General features: G+C 38.2%; 1 protein-coding gene across 2 annotated transcripts in view; it reads right to left on the reverse strand.

Annotated features, from left to right (window-relative positions):
- RP2 (RP2 activator of ARL3 GTPase) overlaps positions 1–20,880 on the reverse strand; it is a 53,213-nt gene that overhangs the window by 30,749 nt on the left and 1,584 nt on the right. For both annotated transcript variants that reach the window (XM_072815785.1, XM_072815784.1), the window contains exon 2: positions 3,163–3,828. In XM_072815785.1, coding sequence (XP_072671886.1) covers positions 3,163–3,828 — 666 coding nt within the window. The remainder of the gene's footprint in view (positions 1–3,162; positions 3,829–20,880) is intronic.

Here is a 20,880-nt window from a genome sequence, read left to right on the forward strand (position 1 = left end):
TTCTGTCTCTCTGATATTTCCCACACATAAATGGCTGATAGTATTTCATCCTATGGCTATATTATCTCATACCATTCCATCAACTTGGATTCAAACTCAAATCCTTTTTCAGAGCCCTCAATGCTGCCTCAGAAAAAAGAAACATACATAAAAAATAGCAGAAAATTGCATGAACATCATTGCCAGGTGATGACTGCAAAGTTACTTAAAATATCAGAAATAATCCTACATCTGTTCCTAATTTTCTAGATGGCTCAATACCTCTCATTTTATAGTCACACACGTAAACTGACAAAAGATGATTTATTCAAAATACTGTTACCCAAAAACAAATAATAAATTACAAAACTTGATCTATTTTGATATCTCACTCTAGATATCTGGAGACTCATTTTTCATGAAAATTCTTCTACTTTGAAAGACCTGAAATAGCAGTAACTATTCAACTTTAATTATGCAATACACTACTTTCAAACAATTCAAACTACTTTTACTCTAATTTATCCTGTGGATGTTTGTGATGTAGCTAAGAGGAAGCAAGAAATCTGATTTAAAGTAAGGCCCAGTAACTTATCTTGATTCCCTTTGGAATGTGCTTTCTGGTTTATCCAGCTTTTCTGGACTTCCTATCTCAAAAAACTATTATAATACAGTTAATTTATAAAAACAATGTGAAACAAAATTCTGTGATACTCCTAGGGTTTAACAAAGCCAAAGTTAGCAATCACAGTTCTAGTCAAAGCTGTCTTAAGGTATTTGGGTTATGATATGAGACTGAAGTTTTGTGTGGTTCTTTTTTTTTTTCATCTCAGAATGAAGTAGCTTCTATACATATTTTCCTGGAAACTTGAGCTTCATTTTTTGGAAAAAATATGTAATATCTCCCTTAATATGTAAGCCAGTGATCTTTTAGCATGTTTGATACCCTCTTCACATGTAGTTGGCATTTTCTTCTTTTGGTTCTCTTGTCATTCCTTAATTCTGTGCTTTCAAAGTTAGGTAGGGTAACTCCAACCAAGGGTTCCAGGGTTTTTCCTTTGTAGGCTGAAGGGTAAGTATCTGCCTTGACTCCCTACACTTTCAGTCACATTCCTGTTTCACCAGGAATTCTCAGCTTTCCTTTACCATTGAGGTAGCAGATTAGCATCATGCTTAAGGACTGAGGCTATGGTCTATAAACCCGACTGCCTGGATTGAAGTCACGGCTCTGCTGTTTACAAGCTGAATGACCTTTCGCAAGTTACTTACCTTCTCTGTGGCTCATTTTCTGTATCTGTAAAAAGGGGAAATAAATGGCACCTATTTCACAGGTTATTCTAAATTAAGTGAGTTACTTCATTTAAATACCTTTAAATGGCAAACACTATATATAAATGTTAGATATTATTATTGCTGTTGTTGCATTTTTGTTTTAAATTATCTTTTAATCCAGAAGGACATCTAAAGAACATCATTCTTCCTGGTCATATTGCTTTCAAGTGCACACAATGCTGCCATTTCACACATCAGCTACCAAAAGCTAAAAGGTTAAGAACATCTGATGACTCATGAAGGGAGACTGTTTTGATGTTTTTTTTCTTTAAATATGCTATTTTATTCTTTATGTCTACTGCTCATTACCTACCAAAAAGGAGCTTAACCTCAATAATTACATTGTCTGAGAACTGTATGTAGATTTTTTTTAAAAGTCACCATACAGTATAATGAAAATGCTGACCTCTCAGATCTTGGTTTAACATGAGATTAGATAGCTCAAAGGCCAGAAGTACTGTTTCTTTATCTTACCAGATTCATAGCATGTTTTTAGGAGATTTGGCATGAACAACAACAAAAAAATCACAGTCTTAAAATTATACTTTGGCTTCTGTTGTTTTGAAAACTAGACTTCAGATATATTTTGTAGATTTCAGACATGGGTTTTCTATATTGAAGGATGTACAGCTACAGAGAGAAGGTCATTTAGTTTTTTCCCCCTCCATAATCTTCAACAGAACTGTTACAATTTTGAAAAAATCCATTAAAAAAAGGAGACTTGATGAATTCCCCATTCACTTCTTCATTTTTGGAACTTTGATTTTTAAATTTGAGGACTCCTTCTGAGGAACATCTGACTAACGGGGTAATCAATACATGCCACTGCTACCTCCCCACTGGAGCACACCCACCAACACTAGGAACTGCTGCTTCTGCAGCCCCTAATCTCTACATCCCCAGGTTATTTTTCAAGTGAAAGCTGCTACCAATAGAAGAACTCTTTTCCCAAACTCACTGAGTCCCTGCTCCTGAGCCCACAACCTTTCCTAACCCAGCTCCCACCTCCTTCTTACACACCAACCTCCCCTTTGCATAGCAACAGGGCAAAGAAAAAATATCAAGGTGGTTCTCATAGTCACCCCAGTGGCCAAAAGTTGTTCTCCTAAATGTCTTTCTTACTCCCCCCTCCAACCAATTAAAACCCAAATAAATATTCCCAACTAAATAAGATTGTGCTTTAGTATGCAGTACTACCTTTGTAAACTTCCATGGAAATCATTTATTATAAAGAATGGAAATTATCTGAGGGTAGAGAATTTTGCTTATGTGTCTCCATCTCCAGCATATACTCTAGTTGATCAGTTTTAAGTTGCCATCAATTGTAAGATGCATTTTGTTTTTTAATTTTTTTTTTATTTTTTTTATTTATGATAGTCACAGAGAGAGAGAGAGAGGCAGAGACACAGGCAGAGGGAGAAGCAGGCTCCATGTACCGGGAGCCTGATGTGGGATTCGATCCCGGGTCTCCAGGATCGCGCCCTGGGCCAAAGGCAGGCGCCAAACCGCTGCGCCACCCAGGGATCCCGTAAGATGCATTTTGGATAAGCAAAAATGTGGAGAACAAATGTACATTCTATAATCAATGAAATAGGGTAATAGAAATAACTCTTCACATAGTAAATGTTTAATAAATGCTTACTGAATTGAATGATATTTTTTAAAGTTTCTTTGAAAAGTCTTTTGAGGCCTAAGCAATCAGCTTATAGATAAATCTGCAGGGGGCAGAGGACTATAACTTAAGGATTGCCTGCATTTCTAATAGCCAGTTTGAAAAGAATGGAAGTTCTCCAGGAAGTGTGGTGTGTTTCTACCTAGGTATGTGTCTGTTTTTCCTCTCTCTCTCCTTACCTCATCAATTAGTTTTCTGGCATTTGCGATAGTATAATCACCAGCAAATAATACCACTAAGCATGATTCATCACTGCTCTTCTGTCTCTGACCCCGAGATACTGGAACGATACTTCTATTGGCTTCTGTGGAAACGCGGACAGCTTTGAGCTCTTCAGTGGTAGGTAGGGGAACATGGTCTTGAACTACAGTATCTTCTGGAAGAAGACTCCAGTTGAGTTCTCCTGACACAGGTGTAAAGTCATGAATGTTGCTCCAAGTATTATTGAAGATACTTAATGCCGCATCTTTGAACTGGAATGCTAATTCAGGGTAGTACCATTGGAAACAGCCAAACTTGATGTTTGTGGAAGACTCAATAATGGGTTGAGTGGCACAGCACAAAAAGACTTCCAGCTTTCTACAGTCCCTCACACGAAACTGTTGGCAGGCTAATGTGCACTTGCAATCTCTGCAATTCCGGAAAAACACACTGCCTTTCACAGGTCCCAGGAAAATTACACAGTTAGTACAGTCGTCGATAGTGATGGTAGCAGAGTGATCAAAAATGTAGATGTTACAGTTCTCACAGTCCTGAATGAGAAACTGTTGTCCTGCCACTTGGCCAGGTAGGCGACCCACTGTTTCATCCTTCAGTCCACTGAACATATAGTCTTTTGGATCAACCTGCAAGGACAAAATATGGGTCTTGAGTATTACTAACATTATTCAACAAATATTAGTCAAGTGTCTACTAGGTGCCAGGCACAACTTCTGGTGCTAAAATAAGTTCCTACTTTCACCGACTTTGCAACATATTAAGAAAATGAACAGCACAAATTATTTTTTCCAATATTAAAAGGCATGAGGGGAACAAAGGGAGAGGAGACTGTTATAAAGAGACTCAGGACATACCAACCAAACAATGGATATTGTTTGGATCCTGTTTCAACATATCAACTATAGAGACTTTTTTGAAATGACTGAGGAAATTCTCACACACACAGCATTTTGGATGATACTGAGGAATATTTCAGCTCTGACCCTTTTTCTTTTTCTGATGCTTCACTTTTTGATTTTTTTTATTCAAGTATAATTAAAAGACAGTGTTATTAGTTTCAGGTGTACAATACAGTGATTCAACAATCCCATGCATCACCTGGTGCTCATCACAAGTGCACTCTTCAATCCCCATCACCTATTTCACCCCCCTCAACCACTTCCCCTTTGGTAACCTCCAGTTTATTCTCTATATTTAAGAGTCTGGTCTTTTGCCTGTCTTTTTTGTTTGTTCATTTGTGTTGTTTCTTATATTCCATGAGTGAAGATTTAAAACAACTGCTTCTTAAAAAACTTCTGAAATTGGAAATACACTCCCATTGAAATATATTTCTCTATTTTTCAATAAACTGACACATAGGTCTTAGTTTCTAAACTCTGACTGATTTCTGTAATATGCTACAGAAAATGGAAGAACCTGAAGGTACAAAAATCACTATATGGCATAACTTCCATCTGCAAGTTAGATTCAAATATTTATTGAGTCTTTCCTACAATGGAAATTCTTGAAACGCCACCATTCCTATCTTTTGATATTCTAAACTAAAGCACACACAACCTTTTATTCAGTATGCCTGGAATTTGTCACAGTATATATTTAAAAATTCTACTGACCTCTAAGAGTCACAAAAGGCCATTTTGATTTTTCTAAATTACTTTTGAGTCCACTTGCACTGTTTTACCTCTTTGCAAATATTAAATTTCATGCAAAACTATCGATGTAACCAGAAACAGACTCCCATACAGTAGGTAAAATTTTGATGATTCACAAAGGATAATTTAATCATCTCAATCATTACCAAGCTAAAAGTGACTTATTCAGTATTGCACAGTAAGTGTTGTTCTTATCTACTTTTACATAATGTACTAGAAGGAGTACTGATCTGTAACACGAGGCAATAAAAGAGGCACTTTGTTTCCCAATCTTAATTTTGTCATCTATGAGCAACATGATCTTGGAAAAGGCACTTTAACTTTCCAGCTCATCAGTCATTCAACCAAAATTTGAACACTCAATATGAGCCAGGTATCCTTTTAGGCACTAACATGAGTATGACCAGCTCTTCCTATAAAAAAGTAAACACTAACCTAAACAGATGATTTAAAAACAACTTGGTTGTGCAATGCAAGATGCCTAGAATATTCTGGAAACACAGATGAGGGACATCTGGGATAGGGGAGGTAGGGGTGTAAGACTTCATTAACAAAAAAACAAAAAACAAAAAAAAATAACAAAAACACACACACACACACAAAAAGACTTCATTAACAAAGTGAGAATGAACAAGTTAGAGTTCATCACATAAAACAGGCAGGAGTAAAGGATCTTCCCTTCCCACATCAGGCCAAAGTGAAAGAATTAACAAAATAAAATTTTTCAGAGAATATGAAGAAAACTGAAAGTGGTTTGGTGGTTACCAGTGATACTGGTATGGGAGCAGATGAAGCTAGAGAGATAGGTAGGGGCCATACTATAAAGCTTAGAAGTTATCCATGGGCAATAGAGTACCACAGGAGGATTTTACTTTATTTTTTAAAGATTTTACTTATTTATTTATGAGAGACACACAGAGAGAGGCAGAGGGAGAAGCAGGCTCCCTGCAGGAGCCTGATGTGGGACTTTTTTTAAAAAAAAGATTTTATTTATTTATTCATGAGACAGAGACAGAGAGAGAGAGAGAGAAGCAGAGACACAGGCAGAGGGAGAAGCAGGCTCCATGCAGGGAGCCCGACGTGGGACTCGATCCTGGGTCTCCAGGATCACGCCCTGGGCTGAAGGCAGTGCTAAACCTCTGAGCCACCTGGGCTGCCCCTGATGTGGGACTTTATCCCAGAATATCAGGATCATGCCCTGAGCCAAAGGCAGATGCTCAACCACTGAGCCACCCAGGTGTCCCACCACAGGAGGATTTTAAATAAGAAAAATTTACATTTCAGGAAGATTACTCTGATAAGAATAAGGAGGTACAGCATGGATCTGAGACTTGCACTTATCCAGAAAGGCCTGGAAGTAGAGCAATGGTTAGGAGGGAAGAAGAAGATGGGATAAATTTGAGAAATACTGAAGAAGTAGAATCAGTCAATTTGGTAATTCAATGGCTGTAGGAAGGAAGGCAGAAGGATGGATCCAAAATGATTCCTAGTTCTCTGGTCTGTGTTTTTCGACTTTTTTTTAGACCATAACCCACATTAGTAGATTCTTCAGCACAGCCCAGCACACTTACTTTTATTTGTGCATGTACACATACCAAAGCAATGAAAGCTTCACAAATAATGCTTACTTGAATTTTGTGTTAAGCTCCCTAATATTTTCTATTATCCCACCAATGGGTTTGAAAAAATACTGCTCTGGTCTATGTCGCTGGATGTTAGTAGTGCCATACACCAGAAAAAGTGAAAAATACAGGAGGCAACACAGGTTTAATGTAGAAAGAAGTGTCCAAGCAATTCTATTTCTAGGATTTTACAGGTGATGCGTGTATATAAAGTACAGGTATGCCTGAGTGGCTCAGTCAGCTGGGTGTTCGACTCTCAGTTTTGGCTCAGGTCAAGATCTCATGGGTTGTGAGACTGAGCCCTGCAGCAGGCTCCGTGCTCAGTGCTGAGTCTGCTTGAAGATTCTCTCCCTCTGCCCACCCCCTCAAATAAATAGATACATCTCTAATAAAAAAAAAGTACAGTATTCCAGTTTGGTCTCTACCAAGAAACTGAACTTGCATAGTTGCTGGCTCCCTATTGCCCAAAATCAACCCCACAGGGACCAAGTAAGGAAAACATCAAGAAAAGGGGAAACTATGAGAAGTCCCTGTGGTGGAGTGTGGGGGGATAAAATAGAAAAGTAACCCTCATAACGGGCAGATTAAAATCTAAGCAGTATCTTCTCATGCTGCTTCTCTCAACTACTGATCGGTCAAGCGACCAAAAAAATTAAGTCAACAAGAATATCTAAGATCTGAACCACACAATGAGAATAAGCTTGAGGTCTGCATCCAACAAGAAGAGTGTACTCATGATTTTCTTAAGGATGCATTCAAGCTTTTTTAAAAAAATCATGTACTAGATCAGAAAGCCTAAACAAATTTTAAATAAGAGATAACTTACAGACTGTGATATGGGACTAACATGTAATTAAAAGTTAATAACAAAAGATAATTTTAAGAATTCTTACCTACTTGAAAATTTTAAAAAACATACTGCTAAATAACCTATGGGTCAAATTAGAAATCATAATCAAATCTAAAATACTTAGAATTAAATGTTAAGGTACCACATTTGGGATGGAGCAAAGCTCTGAAGGAAATGTATAACCTTAAGCAGCTATAATAAAAACACTCAAAGATTAATTAAATGTCCATCTTAAGAAATTAGACAATAAATAAGCTTAGAGAAAGTAGGAGAAAAAAGATAAATAGTAGAAATTAACCACTTAGGTGTTAAATATATAATAGAAAACATCAGCAAAGCCAAAAATATGGGGTTTGGGGGGGGCAACAAAAAATAGGCAAACTTCTGGCAAGAATGATCAAGGAAAGAAGAATGAAACACAAACAGTATGGATGAAAGGGGGAATGAATATCACCATAAACAAACGTTAAGAGAATAGTATTAATGACTATATGCCAACAAGTTTTAAGAGATTGTGGTCTATGAAGTGAACAAATCTCTTAAAAAATAACTTATCACAACTGACTCCAGAGCAATTTAAAAGCTTAAATAAAATGCTACTGCTACTAAAGAAATAGAAGCAGTGGGCTAAGTGTTCCCCCAAAGAAAGACACCAGGCCCAGATGGTTTTATAATCAGATTCCAATTTTATTTATCCCAGGTTTATGCAGACCCTTAAAGACAACAGAAAAAGAAGGAACAGTCCTAACTCATGCTATTAGCCTGCTCAGCAAGACCCTAGTAAGAAAAACAAAGACACAACAAAAAAGAAAAGTTTAGGTTCATTTCATTCACGTCTATAGATGGGGGAAAAAAACCCTGCAAATTAAATCAATCCTATAAAAGAAGAAAGCACCACAACCAAGTTGGATTTATCCCAAGTCAAGTAAAAATGGTTCAGTATTAGAAAAATCTTTCATAGGGGAAAGGAGAGAAAATGGGTGAGAGAACATGAGAGACTCCTAACTCTGGGAAACGAACAAGGGGTAGTGGAAAGGGAGGTGGGTGGGGGGATGGGGTGTGTGGGTGATGGGCACTGAGGGGGGCACTTGACGGGATGAGCACTGGGTGTTATGCTATATGTTGGTAAATCGAACTCCAATAAAAAAATCTTTCATGTAAGTCACTATTATGTGATAACAACTTATATTTCATTCCTAATTCCTATTGATCTCTTATGAAAACCTTATTCCTCAATAGTTCTGAAGCACTTGCTGTGACTTGTCTATATCCTCTGATTCTCCTTTGCTCAGACAACCTTCTCTGCTTGTCTACCTGTCAAACTTTCCTCAACCAGAAGCCTGCTCTCCCTTTCCGGAGTATCTATATTGTATTAAATACCAGTCCATGTCCGTTCCTGTACAGTGATCTTTGGGCTATAATCCTGTAACCAATCTATTAAAAACTGAAACACCTCCTCCAATACCACTTCTTTACCCTTCTTTATTTTTCTCCAAAGCACTTGGCTTCCTTTTTAATGCACTACATATGAATTATATTTATTGGTTTTTTTTCTACCAGTCCTCCACTAGGACATAAGCTCCATGAAGGAAAGGATTATCTGTTTTGCTCACCCTTCTTTTCCCCTGCACCTAGAATAGTGCAAGGCTTTAATAAATAAACATGAAAGATAACTAAGTTTGGTAATCACACACTTCTCCATTCCATCCTCAAAAAAGAGAGACCCTGATAATGATCAAGAACAAAATGATATTCTTGGGGACATTTAGTCAGGTCACTGTTCAAGTTGGCCAGTTTCTGAGTGGGAAGATAATTATACACAAAGGAGGCAGAGGCACATCAGTCCTGGGTTTCTCCTTTTTACATCCTCTACTCTACCATACCTGCGGTTAGAAGAAAGCTGGGGCTGCCTTGCACTTGAAAGAGCCAGTGAAAGGGGATGGGGATGTGGTCATAGAGCAGGCTAATGGGATCTGGATCTAATCCAGGCCTTAAAGTGGAGAAAAAAGAACATGAAGAGCGGTTTCAGTCAGTTCTGCTTTAGGCCATAAAGAGGGTAAAAACATTCTCTGGTCTTCTTCAGCCTGTCACCTTGGCACCAATCCACTTCCCACAGTGGGGGTGAGAAGATCAGGAACACCAGGAATAGGTGTAGGGAAAAGAAGCCCAGGAGTTGGCCTGTCTCTACCGAGGCCTCAAATGCAATGGACAAGCAGAATCTTCAAGCTTCAGTTCATGGTTTATCTCGCTGTACCAGAAACTCCTTAAAACTTTGACGTAAAACTTTATGTGTACTTTCCCGGGGAATTAACTTGGGGTTCGAGATTCTGGCCAAATTATCTTTGCCTGAGATATGGATAACAAGTTCAAACATTTGCAAGCACATTTATCTGAAAATTAAGGAGGGGGCAAACCAGTGTTTGGATAAAAATTAAAAAATAAAACCGTTGGGGCGCCTGGGTGGCTCAGTTGATTAAACATCTGTCTGGCTCAGGTCATGATCTTGGGGTCCTGGGATCAGCCGGTGTCGGGCTCCCTGCTCAGCTAGCAGTCTGCTTCTCCCTCTCCCTCTGCCCCTTCCACCCACCCACCCCAGCTCATGTGCTCTCTCTTTTTCTCAAATACATAAATAAAATCTTTAAAAAAAGACAGTTAATACCTGTTACTTAAAGGAATTTAGCGAATTTGTTTTGCATGGAAATGATACATAAGATGTATAGTATTTGAAAATTTTCAACTATATGAATTATAATATAATCAGTACTGTATCAGTAGTTGTTGCAAATGCAGAAGTATCTACTCTTAACTCTGAAATTACTGAGCTGCTATCTTAGTCTGCACAGGAAGTATTATGTACTGAATACTCATATCCTCTCAAAATTCTTATGTTGAAGTCCTAACCCCTGAAGTGATGGTACTTGGAGTTAGGCCTTTTAGGTTTAGGAGAAGTCAAAAGGGCAGCACCTCATGATGAGCTTAGCACTCTTAGAAGAAAAGACAGAATTAAGAAAGAAAAAGAAGAGTTCCCCCTCTCTTCCTCCCTCCACACACTAGAGGAAAGGCCATGAGTACACAAGAAGGTAAGTGAATATGAGCCAGGAAGCAGCCCTCACCAGTGAAAAGTGTGGAACGTTACAATTCCGTCCAAATCCCTGCAGTTAAGAGACGTGACTGAACTCTAGCACGGCTTCTAGCAGCACAAAACCATGTCTCTGGAAGGACCCTACCCTCCTGCCCCCATTAAAATTCCTGCCTGGAAAATTTTCCTCCTGGGACAATTTACCATTTGTTCTAGCCAATACCTGATAATAGGCCCCTGACCTCCCTTTCTTAGGGTATTTACTAAAAAGGGCTGGTGGTTGTGAATATGTAAGTCTTAAATCTCATAAACATCTTTCTCAAAGACCTGAGAGCCATTCCTTTGAAATATAATTATCAGGAAGGATAGGGCCTCTGTCTACCAGTCTCTGTGGGAGGACAGAATCCTAACTTTGATAAGTGTGAGAGAACAAACACAGCCGACCTAATCACATTTACACTGACCAACTTTGTAATTTTCACTTTTCTGATTCTATGGAGGCCCTGCTCTCCCTGCTCCCTCATTTTCCTGATAAAATTGCTGAAATCACCTCCACACAAATCGGAACAAAGCTCAGCTCTGTCCCCTACTGTCAGTAGTTACAGGATAAAACCTGTTTTCAATGCTTTAACCTAATGTCCAGCAGTATTTATCTTTGGCATCAGACACTCGGATCTGCTAGTACTTTGATGTTGGATTTCTCAGTCTCTAGAACCATCTAATAAATAAATGTCAGCTGTTTAAGCTACATAGTCCATGCTATTTTGTTATGGAGAACTGGTTGCTATAATAAAATAACAGACCAGGTGGCTTAAACAACAGAAATTTATGTCTCACAATCTGGAGGCTGGAAAGTCCAAGATTGAGGCACCATTGCAGTTGGTTTCCGGTGAGAACTCTCTCTCTGGGGATCCCTGGGTGGCGCAGCAGTTTGGCACCTGCCTTTGGCCCAGGGCGCGATCCTGGAGACCCGGGATCGAATCCCACATCAGGCTCCTGGTGCATGGAGCCTGCTTCTCCCTCTGCCTATGTCTCTGCCTCTCTCTCTCTCTCTCTCTCTCTCTCTCTCTGTGACTATCATAAATAAATAAAAAAAAAAAAACAAAGGTTAAAAAAAAAAAGAGAACTCTCTCTCTGGCTGGCAGACAACAGCTGCCCTCTCACTTACATCCTCACATGGCCTTCCTGGGTGAGTGCAGGACAAGCTCTCTGATGTCTGTCTGTCTCTCTGTCTCTTTTTAAAGATTTTGTTAATTTGTGAAAGACACACAAAAAAGTGAGGCAGAGCCTGATGCAGGACTCGATCCCAGGACCCTGGGATCACGCCCTGAGCCAAAGGCAGATGCTCAACCACTGAGACACCCAGGTGCCCCTCTCTGATGTCTCTTCTTATAAGGATGCTAATCCTATCAGATCAGGGCCCTACCCTTATGATCCCATTTAACCTTAATTACTTCCTTTGAGGCCCATCTCCAAACACAGCCTACACGGTTAGGGCTTCCACATGAATTTTGGAGGGATATAAATATTCAGTCCATAACAACTGCCAATGCTGAGGAGTTAAATGTAATTTACTATTCTTCTAAGTATTTTATCTGGATACCTCAGTTCTTCTGGTTATGGAGAGAAATTAATGCTATAGCTAAAGATCCTCTAGCTAAAGAGTTCTATGCTATAAAATTATTTGGACTGTCAATATGGTCTACAAAGGAGAAATTTAAGATGTATGTTGCTGTACTTTCTCAACAAATCCTGAAAGTTCTTCAAAACAAAAAGTAATAATAAATAACATGAAGCTCAGTACCATAATCATTTTGCAAAAGTTACTAGTTCTCAAAGTGCCCCAAATCACAAACATGAAAAGGTTATATTTCAAGCTACTTTTTCCACAGGAGCCACTTATGAAGTGAGCTTAGTTTAGGCTGTATTTCTTACTACGAAATCAAAGAAACACTTTCAAAATCAAAGAGACATCTCAACAACTGGAATTCACCTGATATAGCTACTAAACTAAGTTAAACATTATTGTCTTAACAGAAAACAAAAGTGAACATCTAATATTTTCACTGAGCAGCAATGCAAATTTTTCCATTAAAACTCACCTCTACAGTTTAACTTCCAAAATGATAACCTGAGATGAAATAATGGAATTTGTTAATTTTAATGGAAAGCCTGTCTGCACAGAGTTCCAAAATAAAGCTGAGCAGTATAAGCAGCACCATATAGGTACGAGGCACCATTCTCAGTGCTTTATAATCATTTACTCAATACTGATAAAAACCCAGGGGCACCTGGGTGGCTTAGTTGGTTGAGCATCTGACTCTCAGAGTTCAACTCAGGTTGTGATCTCAGGGTCCTGAGATCCAACCCTGTTTTGGGCTCCGCCAGCCCTCTCCCTCCCCTTTGGCCCCGCCATCCCTGCATGTCTACACTCCCAAAAAAATAATATCTTTTTAAAAATATTCATAAAAACCCCTATGAGAGTTGTGTACTATTGTCTCTTTTACAGATGAGAAAATTTAGGTACCCAGAGGCTAAATAACTTGCCCAAAGTCACACACAGTAAATGCTTGAGCTGAGTTTCAAACCCAGGCAGTCTGACTCCTAAGTATTTTCTTGATTGCTTCTTCATGTGTAACCATATTCAAGCAGAAAACAATGTTTACTAGGTACATAAATCAATAAAACAGAATAGGGATTCAAAAATAGACTAACATATACACTGACAAAGGTGCAAAGGCAATTCAATAAACAAAGAAGTCTTTTCAACAAATAGTGTTGGAACAATTGGAAATCTATATGTAAAAAAATTAAAAGAACCTCTCACATTTTGCACCATTAATTCATTCAAATAATTAATTCAAAATGGATTATAGAACCTAACTGTAAAATCAAAAACTCTACAAACTCTAGAATAAAATAGATGAGAAAATGTTTGTATTCTTAGTCAAAGATTTTCTAGATGTGAAACCAAAAACCCAATCCATAAAAGAAAAAATTGAAAACTAGACTTTTATCAAAATAGAAAATTTTTGTTCTTCAAAAGACACTGTTAAGAGAATTCAAATAATTAATTGGGAAAAAAATCGCAAAACACATATATGACAAGAGACTTGTGTCCAGGATATAAAAAAAGTCTCAAAACTCAATTAAGAAAACAATCCGGTAAAAAATGGGCAAGAGATTTTAATAAACACTTCACCAAAGAAAATATATGGGTGGCAACTAAGTATATGGAAAAATGCTCAACATCATTAGTCATCAGGGAAATACAAGTTAAACCACAATGAAATACTACTACATGCCTATTAGAATGGCTAAAGTTAAAAAATAAAAAAACACCTGACCATACCAAGTACTGGTGGCATAGCAACTGGATCTCATACATTGCTGGTAAGAATGCAAACTGGCATAGCCACTTTGAAAAATAGTTTAGCAGTTTCTTAAAAAGTTTAATATACAATTTCCACATGAGTCAGTAATCCTACTCCTAGGTATTCACCCAAACAAAATGAAAAATTATGCTCACTCAAAAACCTGTATGCAAATATTTATGGTAGCTTTCTTCATAATTAAAAATTTATTTGGCTTTCAAAACTGAAAACAAGCCAAATGTTCCTCAACTGGTGAATGGATAAACATGGTACACCCATATAGTGGAATACTACTCAACAATAAAAACGAACTCCTGATACATGCAACAACATGGGTGAACTTTAAAGGTATCATGCTAAATGAAAGAAGGCAGACTCAAAAGGTTACATATTACATGATTTCATGTAATATGACATTCTCAAAAAGACAAAATTATAGGGATGGGGCACCCGGCTGGTTAGGTTGGTAGAGCATGGAACCCTTGATAATAGGGTCATGAGATTGAGCCCCATGTGCCAGTGCAGAGATTACTTAAAAAAAACTTTGTGTGTGGGGGGTGCATGGGTGGCTCAGTCAGTTAAGCATCTGCCTTCAGCTCAGGTCATGATCCTGGAATCCCAGGATTGATCCCTGCATTGGGCTCCCCACTCAGCAGAGAGTCTGCTTCTCCCTCTCACTCTCTCAATAAATAAAATCTTTAAAAATAAATAAATAAATAAATAAAAAATAAATAAATAAATAAATAAATAAATAAATAAATAAATCAGTCCAAAAAACCCCCAAAACTATAGGGATAAAAACTGATCAGAGGCTGGAGTGGAGTCGACTACAAAGGAGCATGATGAAATTTGGGGAGTGGGGAGATAAAACTGTTCTATATCTCAATTGTGGTGATCAGTTACTCGACTATGTTCATTTGCCAAAACTCAGAAGTATATACTTTAAAAGGGCAAATTTCTGGGATGCCTAGGTGGCTCAGTGGTTAAACATCTGCCTTTGGCTCAGGGCATGATCTCGGGGTCCTGGGATCAAGTCCTGCATCAGACTCTCTACGGAGAGCCTGTTTCTCCCTCTGCCTATGTCTCTGCCTCTCTGTGTCTCTCATGAATAAATAAAAATCTTAAAAAAAGTAAAAGGGTAGATTGGGATGCCTGGGTGGCTCAGTGGTTGAGTGTCTGCAGTTCAGAACATGATCCTGGAGTCCCAGGATTGAGTCCTGCATTGGGCTCCCTGCAGGGAGCCTATGTCTGCCTATGTCTCTGTCTCTCTCTCTGTCTAATGGATGGATAAAATGTAAATGCCTATGCCTATGTCTCTGTCTCTCTCTGTGTCTAGTGGACAGATAAAATGTAAATTATCCATGTAAATTGCACTTCAATTAAAATAAAATTACTTAAAATTTCAACTTTGTTAAATCAGTTTCAGGACTACGCAGCTATTATAGCTGAAAGATTATTTCATAAATAAAATGGCAGTGCCATGTAATTATAGAAATAATACCAGTACCTTGATCTTATGTACACTGAGAACAAAAGAAGGTGAAGACCTGTATTTATATTAGTTCACCATGTTGCTAAATATATAACTATGAAATAGAATTATGAAATTTTAGGATTGAAAAGGATTTTCCATGTCATCTAATCTTAATCTAATTTTACATTCCCTTTGTTGACCCAGATCTGCCTGAATGCTGCTAGCAACGCTTCCCCCACCCCACCCTGAGAATTAGAGAACTGGAGTGGATCTTAGGAAATTGAGAGCTGGAAAACTTGGAAAAGTATACCTCATTGCCTTTACCAATGAGGTATACTGGTGTGTAGAATATAAATTAAAACCCCAGTCCCATATACTTCTCACTCTGTGCTTTTCCCCTTTATCAAAACTTTATGTACGTGAAGAAATTTGAATCCTTAACAGTTGGCAGTGCAGACACTTTTAAAAAAGTTCAGCAGAGGGCAGTCCCAGTGGCTCAGCAGTTTAGCGCCACCTTCAGCCCAGGGTGTGACCCTGGAGGCCCGGGATGGAATTCCATGTCTGGCTCCCTGAGAGGAGCCTGCTTCTCCCTCTGCCTGTGTCTCTGCCTCTCTTTCTGTCTCTCATGAATAAATAAATAAAATCTTTAAAAAAAAAACAGTGATTCAACAGTTTCATATATTACCCAGAGCTCATCAAGGTAAGTGTACTCTTGATCCCCTTCACCTATTTTACCCATCCCCCCTGCCCACCTCCCCTCTGGTAACCATCTTTTCGTTCTTTACAGTTATAAGTCTATTTTTTGGTTTGTTTTTTTTCCTTTGTTCATTTGTTTTGTTTCTTAAATTCCACATATGAGTGAAAGAATATGGTATTTGTCTTTCTTTGACTGGCTCATTTCACTTAGCATTATACTCCCTATCTTCCATTCATGTTGTTGCAAATGGAAAGATTTCATTCTTTCTTTTTTTCTTTTTTTGATTTTTTTTATTTCACTCTTTCTGTGGCTAATATTCCATTATATATATATATACACCACATCTTCTTTATCCTTCATCTATTGATGGGACACTCAGGCTGCTTCCAGCTCTGGCTATTGTAAATGATGCTGCAACAAACACAGGGGTGCGTATATCCCTTCAAATTAGTGTTTTTGTATTCTTTGGGCAGTAGGGTACTTACTCATACTTACTTACACTTACTTATACTTACTGGATAGTAGGGTAGTTCTATTTTTTATTTTTTGAAGGACTTCCATTCTGTATTCCACACCAGGCTGCATTCCCACCAACAGCAACAATGCAAGAGGACGCCCTTTTCTCCACATCCTGGCCAACACTGTTGCTTCTTGAGTTTTTGATTTTAGCCATTCTGACAGGTGTGAGGTGCTATCTCATTGTTTTTTTAAAAAATTTATTTATTTTAGAGTGAGAAAGAGAGACAGCAAGTGACCAGGGGGAGAAGCCGAGGAAGAGGGAAAGAGTCTCAAGCAGGCTCCCTGCTGAGCACAGAGCCCAACATGGGGCTCTGTCTCATTACCCTGAGATCATGACCTGAGCCGAAATGGAGAGTCAGAGGCTTAATCAACTGAGCCACCCAGGGGTCCTTCACTGTGGTTTTATTTTTTTTTTAAAGATTTCATTTATTTATTCATGAGAGACACACAGAGAGAGGCAGAGACACAGGCTGAGGGAGAAGCAAGCTCCTCACAGGGAGCCTGATGTGGGACTCGATTCCAGGATCCAGGGATCAGGACCTGAGCTGAATGCAGATGCTTAAACACCGAGACATCCAGGCGCCCCTCATTGTGGTTTTATATTGCATTTCCCTGATGATTAGAGATAAAGCTGCTTTTAAAATGAATAAAACAAAAAGCTAGTTATCTTCTTCAAAAAATGGTAACAACAACTTTACATAAGAGATTTAAAACATGCAAATTCTTTGACACACCTCCCATGAAAAGTCCCCTCCCCTCGAACATGGGTGCACATATGCGACTACCTCAACCAGCAGAATGTGGCAGAAGTGATGCTACATCACTTCAGAGGCTAGTTAGAAAAAGCCACTAAGTTTCCCTCAGTCTCTTAGGACTTGCCCTTGGAACCCAGCCATCATACTGTGCAGAAGCCTGGGCTACATAAAGAGGCCCCTAGCCCTCACCCTAGCCAAAAGCCAGGATTAACTTACCAGCTAGCTCTGTTATTAAAGCCATATTGAAAGCGGATCCTCTAGCCTCTAGTCAAGCTGCTGCATCTGATGCCAGACAGCCAACCTTGCTAAGCCCTACACAAATCACTGAGTTGTAAACAATATAAGTACTTGCTATTATTCTAAGCCACTGAGTTTGAGAGTGGTTTGGTATGCAGCAATCGATACCTAGAATATGTACTTTACATACTTAAAAGGCTAAAAACAGCATCTAGCCCCCTACTCAATGTGGACACTTCTTTCTCTAATAGGTGGCCATCCAATCTCTGTCTGAATCTTTTGACTAATGAGATGGGTTCCTCACAAAGCCACTTCTTCCAATGATGAACAACCCCAGGAATTTATGATCTGCTTTATAATAAGACTGGTTCTATGCTCCCCAATCTGTGGTCTGAGTGCTATCTTCAGAAGTGATCATTATCGGGCAGCCTGGGTGGCTCAGTGGTTTAGGACCGCCTTCAGCCCAGGGCGTGATCCTGGAGATCCAGGATCGAGTCCCACGTCAGGCTCCCTGCATGGAGCCTGCTTCTCCCTCTGCCTGTGTCTCTGCCTCTCTCTTTCTCTGTCTCATGAATAAATAAATAAATCTTTTTTTTTTTTTTAAAAAGAAGTGACCATTATTGTCTAACCTCCTTTTGTCAAGACAGGGCTTTGCCTTGTTAAATAGTAGAGAAATCTTTAGCACTGTTCCATTTTACAGCCAAGGAACCTGAAATGCGCAAATTGACTGCTTTATCCAAAGTCATGAAACAGCAAATAAAATGCAATTACTTGAATTTCTGGCATAAGGCTTTTGTTTAGTTTTATTTCTATCAAATATGAGACAATTGTAATGGACACAAGATGTGTTGCCCATACTCAAATTCACAATTTTCATACCTATGCCATCACTGTTCAGAGAACTAATCCTCATTTCTAGGAGGAGTATTGGTATGAATAACTAGAAAATGAAAATTACTTTTCTATACTCTCATCTTTTCCTTGTTTGTACTTAAATATTTCCTGTCTTAATTCAATAAAAGCAGTCAGCTCTTTAAGGGCAGGGATAATTTTTATAATTTTGAGTCTTCCTTGGTGTCTGAGTACTTATATATTGAATAGGTTGCCTAGCTATGAGAGGCAGCATACAGGCAAAAAAGGATAAAAGCATTTCTGTCCAAATGATTTAAAAACAGATGGAACTAGAGGGTACTATGCTAAGTGAAATAAGTCAGAGAAAGACAAATACCATATGATTTCACTCATATGTGGAATTTTACTGATGAACAAAGGGGAAGGGAAGGAAAAATAAAATAAGGTAATAACAGAAAGAGAGGCAAACCCTAAGAGTCTCTTGACAATAGGGAACAAATAGAAGGTGGGGAGGGGAGGTGGGTGGAGGATCATTTAACTAGGTGATAGGCATTAAGGAGGGCACATGATGGAATGAGCACTGGGTGTCATATGCAACTGATTAATCACTAAATTCTAACCCTGAAACTAATAATACACTATATGTTAATTAACTTGAATTTAAATTAAAAAAAATTCGGGACGGCTGGGTGGCTCAGTGGTTGAGTCTGCCTTTGGCTCAGGGCATGATCCCAGGGTCCTGGGATCGAGTCCTACATCAGGCTCCCTGCAGGCTCCCTATGCCTGTGTCTCTGCCTCTCTCTCTGTCTCTCATGAATAAATAAATAAAATTTTTAAAAATTTTTAAAAATTAAAAAAAATCTTACAACCCCAAAATATTTCTCATGCCAATGTAGTAATTGTACAGTAAGCTTTTCATTTTTTCAAAGTTAGCAACAATAGAAAATAAGCTTCATACACTGTTGATTACAGTGTATTAGTTGCCATGACAACACTTAGTCTCCAAACATTCTAATTGAGACAATTTCTCCTAGCTTCAGTCCCCTAAGACTGACCCAATTACACAACTCAAAACGCAAAACCCAGAAGGTGCCTCTGAACAAAGATACTCTGATTACACAACCTAAGGAAAAATTTAAACACCACTTTTCCAAGTTGCAAGGAAACTTTTCAGGCAATGCATTATGTTTTTACATCTAAAGTTGAATGGTAGTTGTCTGATGTAACTTTAAAACATATCTCACTTCTATTCTCTGGACTGTATTTGCATTCTGTTCCTTTTAAGGTACAACTAAAATCTTCTAGGAGCAAGCAAGACCATGCTAAACTCAGTAGAATTACCACTGGGCTAATATAGAACATTTGCACACTAGCCTAAATTGGCCTCATAAGAGATAAAGAACTAGAAAAAATATTTAAAATCATATAAAATTTAGCCACTATAAATGAGACACCTAGAGTGAACTCCTAATGATTTCAAAACAAAAAAGAAAAAATCACAAAAAAAAGCAATGTTGGGAAATGTGGTACCTCCACTGTCTCAAAATGTAAGCTAGTAATTCTCTTTCTCTAATAGTCCAGCAGATTTTTAAACTGGGTTGTTTTCAGAATATAATGTCCATTTATTAAGAAAAATTCTGATTAGGTGAGTTGATCAATATTTTAACTTTGATTACGCACATATGCAGAAGCATGAGCTTATTTTGCATATCCAATAATGTCTTACACCTCTACATCTACAGTACCCTACTAGTGTTCTCCCAAAATGTTCCTTGTAAGCTCAAAACAGTGTCTACAATTGAAAGTTTACTATACGAAAAAAAAAAAAAAGAAAGAAGGTTTACTATACGGCTCATATGGGGGGGAAAGTTTGGATGTTGGTGTCCACTGTTCTATTTTTCGATATATTTACTTAGCCAAAAAGCAAAAGAAAAAAATCACAGTATACATTCATGTATCTAAAAGGAAAAAGGGGCACCTGGGTGCCTCAGTCCACTGAGCAACTGGTTCTTGATTTCCACTCAGGTCATGATCTCAGGGTCTTGGGATCAAGACCTGCATCTGGCTCTGTGCTCAGCCTGGAGTCTGCTTGTTCCTCTCCCTCTGCTTCTCCCCTCCCACTGCGCACGCATGTGCGAGATCTCTCTCTCTCTCTCTGATAAATAAATAAAATCTTAAAAAAGGAGAAAGATTGACATATGCAATTCTGACTAACCTGAACATTGTTAATAAACGCTAACCACAAAATCATTTTTTACAAAGTAATGAGTCAAAGGGCAACTGAGACTACACTAAATTTAAAAAAATTAATAAAAGCACTTTAGTTTTAGCCTAAGATTTCAAAATAAAAAGCTAAAATAAAAATCAAATACACAAGCTTCTCTATGGCAGCCAGTTCAAGATTAAAGAGAAATACTAAGAAATACTAAGGCTGAGGAAATGACTCTTTTAAAAACTGTCCACTAAATAACTTTAAGTGCAAACTTCTTGTACACCAGAAAGCACAGTATTTTTCATTCCTACACAATAAAATGATGCTATCAAATATATATATATATATAAGAGGA

The sequence above is a fragment of the Canis lupus genome, chromosome X (assembly GCF_048164855.1).
Source record: "Canis lupus baileyi chromosome X, mCanLup2.hap1, whole genome shotgun sequence".
Classification (NCBI taxonomy): Eukaryota; Metazoa; Chordata; class Mammalia; order Carnivora; family Canidae; genus Canis; species Canis lupus.